The 15,771-nt window shown below is 28.7% G+C and overlaps 2 protein-coding genes across 10 annotated transcripts in view; one reads left to right on the forward strand and one right to left on the reverse strand.

Moving 5' to 3' along the window:
• Positions 1–15,771, reverse strand: part of LOC123260716 (solute carrier family 12 member 4) — a 119,489-nt gene that overhangs the window by 38,953 nt on the left and 64,765 nt on the right. The window lies entirely within an intron of this gene.
• Positions 4,427–5,603, forward strand: LOC123260854. Its single transcript, XM_044722190.1, has 2 exons — positions 4,427–5,288; positions 5,366–5,603. The coding sequence occupies exons 1-2, from the start codon at positions 4,625–4,627 to the stop codon at positions 5,371–5,373; spliced, it is 672 nt and encodes a 223-aa protein (XP_044578125.1). The 5' UTR covers positions 4,427–4,624; the 3' UTR covers positions 5,374–5,603.

Raw genomic sequence — 15,771 nt, forward strand, 5'->3', positions numbered from 1 at the left:
GTTTAAAACGGTAGGCTCTCACTCCTTGATGTGACCTTTCAATTACCCGGCCCTGAAACTGACACGCGCGCGAGGATTCACCCTTTGCTCTGCTTGCAATAGCCTACGAGACAGTAGAGAGTAAAACTGAGGCCTGAGGACCGAGGGAAAGGAGTACCTACCGGTAAAAGGGATAGATAGTATATACGAGGAGGGACAGAACAGTGAGTGAATAGAGTAAGAGTAGATAGAGGGTGGACGCCAGGGACGACGACCACCACGATCGATCATTCGATCGCGCTTGCAACCTCTCTGAACGAATTGGAGCACGAGTGAATACTTGCCGACGATGACGGTGGAGGGGCTTCAAATTTCTCTGTCAGCAGGTTATACGTATACATATATAAATCCGCCACATCTTATCTCACTTGTACATCATTAGTGTTGCCGCTACATGTTTTTTCAATTTTTTTTTATCAATTTCTCGCTTCAATTGAACATTGAAAATTTTTTTTAATTTTTATTGGAGAATTGATGGGCCAAAAAAGTTATTTCGATTATTTTTAGATGATAGAATTTGCGTTAATGAAATTTTTCACACGGATAAAACAATTAACTTGAACTGAAGAAACTGAAAAAAATTTTGAACCAAGATATAATTTTGAAGAATATGATCGTTTTGAATCGAGTAAAAATATTTTTGAGATAAGAAATTCTTATGGATTTGTTGATTTTACTTGATTCAATAATTTTTCATTTTTTTGCTTGGTTGAAAAAAAACTATTTGGTAACTGAAATGGAAGTAAATTTATTAGATTTATCAAAAACTTGCAGAATTGTTCGAACGGATTCAATAGTACAATGTCGTTGAATTGATAGAAAAATGGGTAACTTTTGATCTTGAAAAACGAGTAGATGTGAAAATTCAAGCTTGTTTAATAAGCTGTCAGATGGATTTTATAGGAATTCGATGTCATAGTGTTCAAAAGCTATTTTCAGAAAAACCAGTAAGTGTGATAGTTTGCATTTTGTAAAAATTTGGAATTGTCATTTCTAAACTAAACTAAATTCAAAAGATCTAAGTTATTTCAAAGCAAGAAGAAATTTTCTTATTAGAGTAGTATACAAAATAAGTAACAATTACACTAGTTTCAAAGTTATTTATTCCTTGTCTCATTATAAAAATCCATTTGTCCTCGAGTGCTCTCTTTTGTTCCCGTTGTTTTGTTCATTATTTATATATTTACACAGCAAAAATTTGAGAATAAATAAATAGAGAAAGATTGTGCATAAAAGATTTAAACAGTAATTACTTACTGAAAAATTCATCGCACGTCTACGAAAAATAATGACAGTGCATTATGGAAAACGCGTTCATCAACACTATTTCAACTTAACACAACAGACAAAACAATTTATTTCAATTAAAGTTCGTGGCCTTTTCACGAGAATATAGTGACGGGAGCTAGAATTATGCAATGATAAGGAATACACGCTAAATAATTCTTTTATTGTTATTGTTATTATTATTATTATTAATATTATTATTATCATCATCATATGGATTAAATAAATATACAATTGGATATGGACTATCTCAAGCATTTCAGAAGAGCTTTTCAGTGTTCATTAATATGCATCAGGATCAGCTTTCAATCAAAACAACAGACTTCAATAGCTTTTAAAAGTTGGATATTGACTTTAAATAAAACAAATGGATTAAATTTAATTAAAGCTCACTCACAGTTAAGTCTGGAATTTTTTGTTATCAAAAAGGTATTAATATTAAAATAACCTAATCCTATTACAATTTTATCGGTTAATTGAAAAAAAATTGAGCTGAAAAAGTTAAAAAAAAACTATGAACGTAGATACAATTTTTTTTATCAATAAAAAGAAAAAAAATGATCTGTATCGATAAATTATCAATAAAAATTCAATAATAAATCGTAGAATAATAAATTACAAAATTTCAAAGACACTTTGTTGAATAATCAAGACACTACTATAAAAACACACTCCACAATTCCGCGGTTACTTAACTGTGAAATTTTCTTGATATAAAATACTAAATTATTACTTTATTCAAAAGTCTGTCAGTATATTTTTCTATGCACAAAATGAGAGAACTGAACGAAAGCCATGCATCATTTATATTTACACCGTCTTAATGTGTGTAATAAATAACTTAAAAAATTACGGAATCATTTTTTACTCGAGTTGTGATATTTTCATCAAAGAATATTCTATTACGCCTCTCCGCAAAATAATGAATAAATACATGGATTTATAACTCGAAAGTATAACATTAAAATTTGATTAGCAATTGAGCGAAGCCAACCGATGTGTAAAATTCGGTTGACTTGGCATGATGATTCAAATACAATGGGAATAAAATTATTTAATGGATGAATTGCCTTTAGGAATTTCCGAGGAAGAGATTGAGGTAATTGACGAACTCTAGTCATGTACAAGTATACGAGTTGATAATCGATTGCGTTTGACAAAATGATACGGGCTATTGATGGAATTATACATTTGACGATAGATATATGCATAGAGTATGGATATATATTGCAATTTGGGTGTATGGTGGTGACACGTGTATAGGAGGGTGATGGATAGAGACACTGGTGATCGACAATGATGTTAGTGTTACTCTAATAGCATCCAAGCAAGACTAGAAATCAGTCAATGGCTAAATTCCATTATAATATATAGATAGAAGCTTTGTTGACTTATCAAATACTCATACTCAGTAACACTCAACATTAATGTCTATGGAAATGTGCATGCATGTGGATTTGAATGTGGGGAGTTGGATATGTAGAATGTTTAATAGTTGATGGGAATACGAGGTCATCGTGTCACACATGCAACTGTCGTAATTGCACATTGTATCTCGGGATAATTACAACCAATGGTCAGAGGACCATCACTTGTATGCGAGGCATTGTCCTTTGAATAATTACTGTTAAAGGTAGTGTTTTGTCATCTAACAGTTTTACTACTATCAAGGGTAATTCGTACTTTATTTTACGTTTTATTGAAATTTTTATTGCTGCTATTTATTATTAATTGATGGATTTAAATGAATTGCATTTCATTGAAATAAACAAATTTTGAAATCAGAAAAAAAAATAAAAAATTAATAATTGTTTGTGATATGAATTTAATAATTGCATTAAAATTACACTGAATTAATTACTTTAACATGTTAAAAGGCTGGCAATGGCCTGGTCGGCTCGGTGCTCGCTTTTCGAAAGAGTGGGACCCGGGTTCGACCCCAGCACACACCAATATTTTTCAGTGATTATAATTAAAAATATGTGCGTTACGTTACGTTGCCAGCCTCTGGAAGTGGCAGAGATAGCCGGGCGGCACACGTCTGACTTGGGCGATCACACATTTAAGCAACAACTTGAATGGGTGACCACTTTAGTCAGCGTTGGCTAGCGCGAGGGATCTCTGCACACTAGGAGAGGGGCCTAATGCTCCAGTGGTCGATAAAGAAAAGTTTCTTATCAATCACTGTAGACTTAGCCCAGCTCCGACTGTACTATCATGGGTTTTCTCTGTGGTTTCCCCATGATTCTGTTCCAACAGCCTGAGAAGGTGAGGTTCAGGGTGAATACGGTACAGAAAGCACAAGTCGGTCCACAGCCGCAAAAATTAAAAGTAGAAATGAAGTGTCGGGTGGGACTTGTTGAGGTCCAATATGAGAAATGGGTCATTCCACGTCAAATCGACCAATAGTTGGACTCGACCCCTTTCGATTTGGATAAATTTTGGTCAGAAGTTTTCTTTTATCCTATAACGAAGTTCTGCCAAAGGAAAAAATTAAAAAATTTTTTCAAAAGTTATGCAAAATCCAAAATTTCACTATTTTCCATATTTTTTAAATTTATGTTTCAAAAATCTCGAAAACTATTGCAATTAAAAAACTCGCTTATGGTAAACTTCAAAGGGGATACTTGGGGCTATTAAAAAAAAAAATTTCCAAAAAAAAATTTTGAAAAATCTCCAATTTGTGAAATTTTGAATTTTTGAAAATTGTCAAAATTGACCGTCGACAATAAATTTTTGGCTCAAATTTTTTTGTGTACTACCTTGTACCAATCTTAAAAGATCCTGAAATTTTTGGAATTGTGTTTTTGTTTTCAAAAATATGAATTTTTGAAATTTGTTAAAAAAAAATTTTTTCTTAAATTTTTTTTTTTCATTCAGTTTGGTAAATCGCGTAATTTTGATATTTTGAACAGTTGAAATTTCATTTAGTGGCATAATGATGAGAAAAACATTAATGACATTTTTTGGGATCATTTTAAAAATAAAACTCGTAAAAAAAATGATACTGACACCTGTATTATCATTTGATGTTAAAGTAGAAGAAGTGGTGACATCTGTGGCGTGACGTTTGAATCTTTACGTGTAAGATCAAGTTAACCTTTCTGATTTTTATTTCGAAGACAGTCATCATTCTAAGTAAGTGTCTAGAAATAACTCTTTCTTCAAATTCTAAACTTATAACAATTATCTTATCAAGTGTTTAATTTGAGGACATTATCTAGTTAAAATTTTGAGTGCAGAAAAAATAAGAGATTAGTGATGGAAAATAAAAAGTGTTCGATTGGATTATTTAAGAATGAAATATGCTCTGAAGAAAAAATTTATTAATTGCAAAGATTTTTCTGACGAAGATCAGATTACTCTGAATTCTAGAAGTGGTACAGATGTTAGTTTTATTTGCTCTCAACATGACAAACAGTATCGTATCAAATATACTTCAAATCAAAAATCTTGTGCTGATCCCTTTAAACTTCATGACAGTATAGTTCGTAAATCTTTGAGACCAGTCAGTTTAAAATTGTTCGAACAGTGTAAGATTAGGTTACCTTCCATTATACCGGGAAGTAAACTATGCATTTCGTGTACTAAAAGAGTCTATAGTGAATTACCAGAACATCAAAATGAACTTGAAATATTTGAAAAAACTGTGAATGTCGAAGAAAGTCAACTAGTTGAGAGTGTCTCTGAAGATTCCGTTTCCAAATCATCAAAACCATCCGAAACACCTGACCAAGTAGGAACTCCAATATTAATTCAAAGCCTGGTGGACGAAAAAATGTCGTCTAATTTATCTGAGAACTTGCAGTTGTCAAATGTGACAACTTCAACATCTGAAATGTGCAGCTCAACCGGTGAAACTTTTACACCTACTGAAATACATCTAGATCGCCTTAATTCTATTGCCAAAATTTTTAATTTATCTCCTGTAAAAAAAAAAGATTTAGATCGATCAAAAACATACGCTCAACGGAAATATCATGAGATGACATCGAAACTGCAATCATGCTTTGAACATCTTATGGAAAATGATTCTGACACAATTAAAAATAAACAATTGAACATTGACGATACTCCTGAATTAACCGGAAAAGAAATAATAAATCAGCTAAAAGAAAAATTTAATAACTGCAGCAAAGTGAGTGAAAAATTACAGATTTTATCTGTTTTGCCTTTAAGTTGGTCAACAGAAAAAATTGTTGATGTTTTTGAAGCATCTACATACATGGTGAAAAAAGTAAAACAAAAAGTCAGTGAAGATGGCATTCTATTCACTCCACAAAAGAAACAAAAGGTCATTCATTATTAAAACTACTGAAGAGAAAATTCAACAATTTTATCGAAATCAAGATGTAAGTAGAGAGTTACCAGGTAAAAAGAATTTAAATCTGTTCATGAGAATGGTCAACGGGTTCCAAAACAAAAACGGCTGATTTTGGGTAATTTAAATGAAATTTATCAATTGTTCAAGCAGAAATACCCATTTGAAAAAGTCAGTTTTCAAAATTTGCTAGTCTGAGACCCCCTGAATGTGTTCTAGCAGGTTCATCTGGCACTCACGTAGTTTGTGTCTGTCTCATTCACGAAAATTTTAAACTGTCATTTCATGGTGCAAAACTTGACAAATTAAAATGTAGCGATGAAAGTCAACCGTTTTCTTCATATCGAGATTGCTTGAAAATGGTTATTTGTCCTCGGCCTACGAGTGACTGCTATTTGGGAACCTGTAGTAACTGTCCTGGCTCGACAAAATTAAGAAGAACGATCGAAAATATTTTCAATGATAACTTTGTAGATGAAATAACGTATAGACAATGGACTCAAGTAGATCGATGTTCTTTGGAAACGATTGTGAAATCAACTGATGATTTCGTTGATAATTTGGTAGAATCTATTCCAAAATTCCTTCAGCATGATTTTGTTGTTGCTCGTCAACAGGCTGAATTTTTTCAAACTACGAAAAAGAATCTCGAAGTTGGACAAGTACTTGTTGTTGCTGACTTCTCAGAAAATTACTCATTTTTACTTCAAAACAGTGTCCAAGGAGCTTATTGGAATAATAGTCAAGCGACAATCCATCCATTTGCTTGCTATTATAGATCCATTGATGAAAATGTCAACAATATAGTACCTCTAAATTTGATAATCATTTCAGACAACTTGACGCATAATACAACAGCAGTTTATAGTTTCCAGGAAGTACTGACATCGTTTCTGAAAAATAAAATCCCAGACATTTCTAAAATAATTTATTTTTCGGATGGTGCAGCATCTCAATATAAAAATCGGTACAATTTGCTGAACTTGCTGCATCATGAGGAAGATTTTCAAATACCAGCGGAATGGCATTATTTTGCAACTTCACATGGAAAAGGTCCAAGTGATGGTTTAGGCGGAACATTAAAACGGAAGGTTGACAGAGCCAACCTCCAATCTAAAGCTGACGACCAAATTCAAACACCTGATGAGCTATTCCAATGGGCAAAAGAAAATATCTACGAGTTCGTTGAAGAACCAGATATTAAAAGCAGGTAAAAATCTGAAATTTCTCTGTTAGTACTTTATCTATTTTAAGTTTGGGTTTAAAGATTTAAGTCATATTAACATTTTTCAGGTTAAGAAAAAGAAAAGGAGCAACAACAGTAACTGAAGAATTGAAGAAAAAAATTTTCGTAACAGAATGTCAAGTAAACTTACACGTAAAAGCCCTATTAAATAAATTAATAACCAATAATAAACAAATATCATTAATGTTTTTTCTCATCATTATGCCACTAAATGAAATTTCAACTGTTCAAAATATCAAAATTACGCGATTTGCCAAACTGATTAAAAAAAAAAAATTAAGAAAAATTTTTTAACAAATATCAAACATTCATATTTTTCAAAAAACAAAAAACACAGTTCCAAAAATTTCAGGATCTTTTAAGATTGGTACAAGGTAGTACACAAAAAAATTTGAGCCAAAAATTTATTGTCGACGGTCAATTTTGACAATTTTCAAAAATTCAAAATTTCACAAATTGGAGATTTTTCAAAATTTTTTTTTTTTAATAGCCCCAAGTGTCCCCTTTGAAGTTTACCATAAGCGATTTTTTTAATTGCAATAGTTTTCGAGATTTTTGAAACATAAATTTAAAAAATATGGAAAATAGTGAAATTTTGGATTTTGCATAACTTTTGAAAAAAATTTTTTTAATTTTTTCCTTTGGCAGAACTTCGTTATAGGATAAAAGAAAACTTCTGACCAAAATTTATCCAAATCGAAAGGGGTCGAGTCCAACTATTGGTCGATTTGACGTGGAATGACCCAAATAGAAAAAGCGTAGAGCTAGGAGAAAAAGAGGAATCAGCCTTGTAAAAACCGAGAGGTGTACAAGTAAAGCATAATAATAATAAATAATACTTTAACATGTTAAATTAAATTAAATTGTGTATTTAGTGACGCATATTACATGGCTTAATATCATTTTCCAAACTCGTAATCAAACGACATTATCCGGTAACATAGTGGAGTATATTTACTATCCGTGGAAATTTGATACTATATCCTGATTTACCAAGGACGAAAATGTTTTTATCGAAAAAGTCTAACCAAAGTATTGAGTTACGCGTTCATTAATCGAGAAACGTTTCAGTTTCTTGGAAAATTGTTGAGCGATTAGAACTCGATTTAATTTGGTCGGTTGGTATTGTAATTATTATATTTACAATTGTAGATGGGGAAGGTGGCTGATCACTTTATACCAATAAAAGAACTCGTTTTTGTTGAAATAGTAGATAAATGTCGTTAGGATTCAGCCATGAAGAAACTTTGGTGAATATAGTACTCTGCAAATCCGATTTATGTTACGATTTTTTCAAGATCAGGAAATCCTCTGACAATCTTCCTTTAGCCTTTGAGATATCTTGTCTCAAGTTGAATCCTTTTTTTTATCACATTTGTTTGAAATATTTTAGAGAGTAAAGTTATGAGGATGGATGTACTGATTTGTGAATACAAAAGATAAAAAAATATTTGAATTATCTTGGGTGAAGTTAAAATTTTTTTTAACAAGGCTTATTTCAATATAACAAACTTGAGCTTTGATAAATTACTTTTGAGAACATAACTTTGTAATAAGAATTTATACAGCCCATGTAGAAAAACATTATATTCTAATATAATATGAATATAATAATTTGCGCATATAATGGAATATAATCTGATTATATAGCAATATAATGAGATTATATGTATTCCAATATGATGCATTATAATGTAAACTAAAAATCTGCAAATTCTCGAGTTTAGCTATAAAAAACTAATAAACAGTCAACACAATAATAAATTTCCTAATAGTCTTGCTGAATCTGTCTACACTGATAGAAGGATTTATTTGTATTAAATAATATTTTTTAATAGCTAACAAATAATTTATTAGAGACCATTTTTTAATATTAAATAAATATTTCTTAGTATTTAAAATGATTTGTTTGTATTTAATAAATCTGATATTCATTTATTAAATATTAATAAATCTTTTTAAATACTAAGAAATATTTGTTAAGAACTAACAAATGGCTTTAAATAAATGATTTGTTAAATATTAACAAATCTTTTAACTATAAACAAATCCTTCTATCAGTGTAGGAAAAACAACAAGTAAAAATTTATTTTTACTTTTGGAATAAAAAAGCTAGAAATCGGTTGACCGCGCAGACCAACCCTAGATCTTCCCGCTAAGCTTGAATTCGAAGCGCCTTAATATGTGTTTTGTTGTTAATATTTGAGCTTTTCAAGCTCAAAGCACCGTTTTTCACATTTTGAGCTCTTTTGCACAAATAACTCATGAAGTCATAAAGTAATAAATTAGTTACGAGACCAGTAATGTTAGCCATACACTGATAGAAGGATTTCTTAGTATTTAAAAGATTTCTTTGTATTTAAGAAATTATTTCTTAATATTTAAAAAATATTTCTTAAATACAAAGAAATATTTCTTAAATATTAAGAAATATAAATACAAAGAAATATTTCTTAAATACAAAGAAATATTTCTTAAATACTAAGAAATATTTTTTAAATGCTAAGAAATGATGTTTAAGAAATGATTTCTTAAATACAAAGAAATCTTCTTAAATGCTAAGAAATCCTTCTATCAGTGTACATAACAAAACTTTTTGGTAGACGTCGACATTCTAGAGCGGGAAATATTTACAATCTATGCCAGAGCAGCAATTGATTCCAAAATTTATAGTTCAGAAAATTATCTCAGGGAAAAAAAAAAAGGTGCAACTCTTGCATTTCATGGAATAATAATCAATGTTTTGGTATAATTCAATTTTTTATATCTTTTAGAAATTTTTCATTTGCAATTATACGAGAATTGATTACCTGCAGAGGACAGAGCATGCTCTGTAGACTCTATTATAGTGACCATAACTGACAAAAAGAAAACTCAATTAGATTACATTACAGAAATTCGGGAGATGTTTCGTTTAGTAGCGGTTGAGCTAGATGATATCGAAGGAAAAGTTTTAAAAGTAAAAAATTATGCTTGTTCGCTAAAAAATTTAAGTTTACAAAGCTAATTTTAACAAAATTTAAAAATTACATAGTTTCATAATGAATATTTTGACAAAAATATACTGTAAATATTTATTAACCTGTGAGTTAAATCGAATAAAAATATTATGCAGTAACTATGTGTATTAATAATTATTTTTGATAAAATTTAAATTATTTACAGCAAAATCATCTAAACTCCAAAATTTTCAGCTATCTAGAGTACAATATAATACATTATATTGAAATATAATCTCATTAGATTACAATATAATTTAATTATATTCCATTATATGCGCAAATTATTATATTCAGATTATATTGCAATATAATATTTTTCTACATGGGAGATTCAATGTATATAAAAAAAAAATTTAGACATGGTGACTCTTCTAAGGAATTCTTGTTTGTAATTTTTGAACAATATAAAAACTTTGTACGTACACGGAAAGAACAATAACCCACTGCACATCCTCGTATAGTATACTCCGTGGTATTTGTAGTGAAAAAAAATTTCAGACTATAGTCAATATCCTTCAAAGTATACTAAATTATTTTTGGACTGTACTCAGTGAAGTCTTCGATTTAATCGATTAATTTTTCTGGTTATATCGCGTAAAATTTCACGGGATATAATCTGAAAAATTATTTCGTGTAAATTAAATTATACTCGGTTGAAATTTGGATTATGCCCACGGTGACTCCGCCATTTTTTTTTCTAGGGCCTGCGCGTAAAGTGCTGTTTATAATTTGTGAGTTATAGTCAATCAGCATATTGGACATTAATTAAAATATAATCAGTGAATTATATGAGTGTGTGAGTATTTATATATTTTGATATGTAAAAATATTTTTTTCTTAGCCTAACATTTTTAAGTTCGAAGAGTCTAAGAAAAGAAAAAAAAATTTTTTAACCCCAAATTATCGGAAAAATTGTGCTTTAATGCTCCTTTAATGTTTTTGATGTATGTAATAATTATTTAAAACAATATTTGACTAACCTAATATTTAAAATACATAATAGATATGATAATACTAAGTGCGCAGGCACTAGAAAAAAAATTGGCGGAGTCACCGTGGACATAATCCAAATTTCAACAGAGTATAATTTAATTTACACGAAATAATTTTTCAGATTGTATCCCATGAAGTTTTACGCGATATAACCAGAAAAATTAATCGATTAAATCGAAGACTTCACTGAGTACAGTCCAAAAATAATTTAGTATACTTTGAAGGATGTTGACTGTAGTCTGAAATTTTTTTTCACTACAAATACCACAGAGTATACTATACGAAGATGTACAGTGGGTTATTGTTCTTTCCGTGTATGTTTCAAATAAATTTAGCATGTAAGGGCAATTTTTTGAAAAATTTAAAGATGCTTCGAAAAAATTGTGAATAGCTTTTGAGCTTAATCATTTAATGTTCACAATACGCGTCAAAAAAGTTACAGTGGAGAAAAATGTTTGATTTAAATGGCACTAAAATCAGCAGGCAGTTCACCGGTTTTTGTTTTTATTAAACAAATAAATTGATTTAAAAAATCACATTTATAGTTTTTTACAATATTTAATGTGAGATTTTTTGTCATACTTTATTTGTTAAAAAAATCCCAAAAATTATAAAATATGTCTTAATTTTGGTATAAGTTGAATTAAAAGTAATAAAATTATTTTCAAGTCCAATTACTGAAAGTTGTAATTAATTACAAAGTAAAGATGCAAATCGCTGATGGGTAATTAAAGCAACTTTTAATGCAATAAAATGTTTTCTGTATTCTTATATATTGTATAAGTCACTATCAAAGTTCTTAATCAAATGAAAGTTTTAGATAAGTGAGAAACAAATTGAAGCTGTCATACATGTCTAAACTTTTTTCATTACAAAAAAAAAACGATATTACGCTGATTATGATTATGATTAGTAATATTGAAACGAGTTGATCTTGATAATTAAAAATTAATTTATCGATACCATTGTTGGTATTTATCGCAGCTTGTAATACAATACAATTCACCGTACGGAACGTATTATCGAAGACCAGATGATCATGGAATTAAATTGGAATGTTTGTAAGCAAAACAAATTAAATCATCAGTAATTTAATTTTAGTTTTAGATATTACTCAATACGTGGGAGTGAGTATTGATTTTGGAATTTCTAAGTGCATAATGGATTCAATTGATTCCCAGATAAAGTTTTATTACTACAGTTATAGCGGTGTAATTATTGTGATAGCGAATTGAGAGTTATAACGGATCGAAAATGTTCGAAACGTTGGTTTAAATAATTACAAAATTATTATTTATGATCAAAGAAGAGTCTTACGACTTTGGAATTAAAGAAAACTAATACCACCAGTATATTATGTAGATGAAATCAGTTTTAAGATAAAAGTTTGCTGTTTGAGATTAAGATTTGGATAATATAAAGGAAAGTTAAAATAGACTCAAATTAATGCATAAAAGGTTTTAGTACTATTATTTGAAGTTGTTAAAGTTTTGTAAGAAATGAAAAAAAAACTTTTAGTAATTAAACCATAATGTACTTTGCTAAAATGATCACAAATAATTCAACTATTGATATAAACTTTTAATAAAGATAATTAAAAAACAAATAATGAAAATACAATCAAAACAAAAGAGGTAATTCAGTATTGTGGTAAAATACGAAAAAACTTTCCACGAGGTATTGACAAGTTTAAGTTTTAATTACGTGACGCATAACTCAATTATTTCATCGATACAAAATTATTAAATTTGTCGGAGCATAATTACTAAATAATTAATTTGCTAAAAATTTACCGATAATTGACTAATCGAACATAAAGTTTTATAAATTTTTGCTGTCAAAAAATAAACATTTGGTTTGAACTATTTATTGAGCTGTCAGAATTTTACTTCAATTTAGAGCTTTGGGTGATAGATTGGAAATTGATTTGTGTCAAAATGGACTAAAAAAAATATAGTTTAATTGAAACAATTTTTTCTAACATGTGCAATAAATGTTTAGTTCCAAGGGTGACAGATTGACAGTTAAATGTATCAATGAACAGAAGAAAAGGGGAGGGATTTTATTGGTAAATACTTTGAAAATAGATAGAACGATAAAAACATTAAAAGAGATTACGTTTTTTTTTCTTTGTAAAATTTAATTTGAAACATTTGTTTGGATAACGTCCAAGTGTAGATGATCACGTAACATGTGGTGTAACTTGGAATAGCTCAAGCTGACAAAAAATACAAAATTTCCTTAATGGAATTTGAATAAGATTGATATGCCGTATTTTATTTTTCTTTAAATAAGATGGAGTAAATAGTATGAAATATATTTTTGATAATGTGTTACAAGTGAATTTCTTATCGTCATTATTAACGTTTAATTATAATTGAAAAGTAAGGAAGTCAGCACGAGGAAGTATTAAGTTCTATAAAAGAAACTTTGGTATCTACAGGATATCCATCTCCTTCATCATCATCATCTTATGTCAAAAACGAGTAGAGAAGAAATAATACCCTAAAGTTACATTTGGTACTAAAGTTAACTTTTCTCGTTTCATTTCTTGTTCTCTCTCGTTAAATATTCCTCAGTTGCTTAGTTTTACCTCTGAGTTATATTCACCGAACAAACGTACGGAAGAGCATAGAAAAATTTATGAATAAAAATAAATAAAAATATAATAATAAAAAAAAATAAATAAATGGGGAGTTATTTTTTAATAAGATAAACCTCTAAAGTGAAGCCTGTTTGAAGCGTAGAAAAAAAAGAGAGATTATCTGTGTATTGCCGTTGGCTTTTATAAAATATCTGCGATAGAATATTAGATTGAGTTTTTCACTTGATTTCTTTAATAAATCTATCTGTCGACTTGAATAAAATTCAATGAATAATAACATCTTAGAAATACAACTAAAATATTTATTGAATCGAACATGATTGTTGGAAAATACACGTTTTTGATTGAAATAACGTTTCCGTTCGATTGTATATTTATTGTTATTATTATGATTATTATTATTATTATTTATATTATGTTTGCATAATGCTTATATGGTAATAAAAAAGTTTTATCCCGCGTAGCGGGAAAGAAGAAATAAACAATGATAAAAAATCAGGATATATTTTCAGGTGAACAATCATATGTTTATACTTTTTATTAAATAATACAACGTTCCGTCTGACATCGTCGAGTATGTTGAGGTTAAAAAATAAATAATAATTGTAATGGGACTCGGTGACCTGATTTTTTATCAAATATCCTATCAGCGGTGTCATCAAACATGAGGGTAAAAGATATCATTTCTTTAATCGGGGTTATACTGTCCCTTGTAGTTTCATTTTCTACGATACATAGATCTAATAAAGTCTAGTATATATAATATATAACATAATACAGTATAATACAAGAAAAAGTATATTTTTAACGACGTCACTTGTCGACCGTAATTAAAGTGAACATGATATAATCATGTTCTGTAATGTATAGTTATTTTAATTTTATATGTACTACATACGTATGAACATATATTTTATAACCTATTATTATTAAATCAGGTATCAATAATTATTTATTACACAATTACGCAAACAGTATTGTCGTTACTTTTAATCCTGCAATTAATTTTATTATTGCGTAATAAATAATATGAGAAAACATTTTTTATAGTTTTTTTTTTTTATGAGAAAAATACAATATACATTTCTTTTAATTTCAATTAATAATATTTAATAAATTTTTAATGGTTTGAACTTTAATAAAAAATTTTTTAGTTGCCATTATTTTTTAACATGCTTTTATTAGCTTGACCTGTATTTGTATAGCGATCTATGTAATGAAATTTTTTAAAACGATTTCTACTAACTTCAAGACGTCTTATTTATTTGAAAATTTACACACTTACGTATCAGGGACCAATAACAATATAATAATTTAATAACTTTGATCATGATGACTAGGATAGAAAAAAGACTAATTTTGCAGGTTAAAAATACACCTTTCATAGAATTAAAGTAAATATTGGCCTTCTTTTAGTCGAATAAAACATTATAATCTAACGAATTGGAATTTTAATTAATCTTGTAAATTTGAAAATAAATTATAGTTTAAAAAACTCAGTATCATGCTTTTATAGCAAATCAAATGAAAAAGTAAAAAATAATTTTTTGATAGGTTTAAAATAAAAATATAGTGATTAACAAAAAAAAATAATTTTTTTCGAAAAAAAGTGTGTGGTACTTTTCAAAATATTATTGTAATAACTTTAATTTTACAAATATTTACTAAACAAATATTTAGATTAGTTGATATCAAGCATCCTTCGCTTATTTTACAAAAAATAAATTATTTTCTTCTTTTTAGTTTTTTTGGCTACTAAAACTTTTTTTGTTTTTAATTTTTCAAACTGCAATTTATACTTTATAATTGAAATTTAAAATTTTTATAATTTAAATTTATACTTTAAAATTTTTGTCATTAAAAATTTTTTTTTAAATTAACCCTGTATCACTGGAGTAAGAAATACGAAACTAATAAAATTTATTTATAATTTGGAATATCACGTACTTAGAACACTTGCTTAATCAATAGAAGCCAATTTCAAATGTGAAATTTTACAGCCTACTACTGATTAATTCGATCCTCAAAGAAGAAACTTATCAGTATGTACTTGATGTCTAGTTTCTGACTTAATTTCATTTCTGATGTCAAATTTCGTTTGTTTATCATCAACTTCAAGACAAGTAATCAAGTACAATTGAAACAAGGCCCATTTGTCTTAAATTATCTTTGTGTTTCGGGTCACGGATTGAAGATATAAAACTAGTTGTTTTAATGCAGGTGACAAGAAAAATAGTCACGGCGTAAAACACGAATTCAGACTTCGGGTATCAGCCGT

This window comes from Cotesia glomerata, linkage group LG1 (genome assembly GCF_020080835.1).
Source record: "Cotesia glomerata isolate CgM1 linkage group LG1, MPM_Cglom_v2.3, whole genome shotgun sequence".
Classification (NCBI taxonomy): Eukaryota; Metazoa; Arthropoda; class Insecta; order Hymenoptera; family Braconidae; genus Cotesia; species Cotesia glomerata.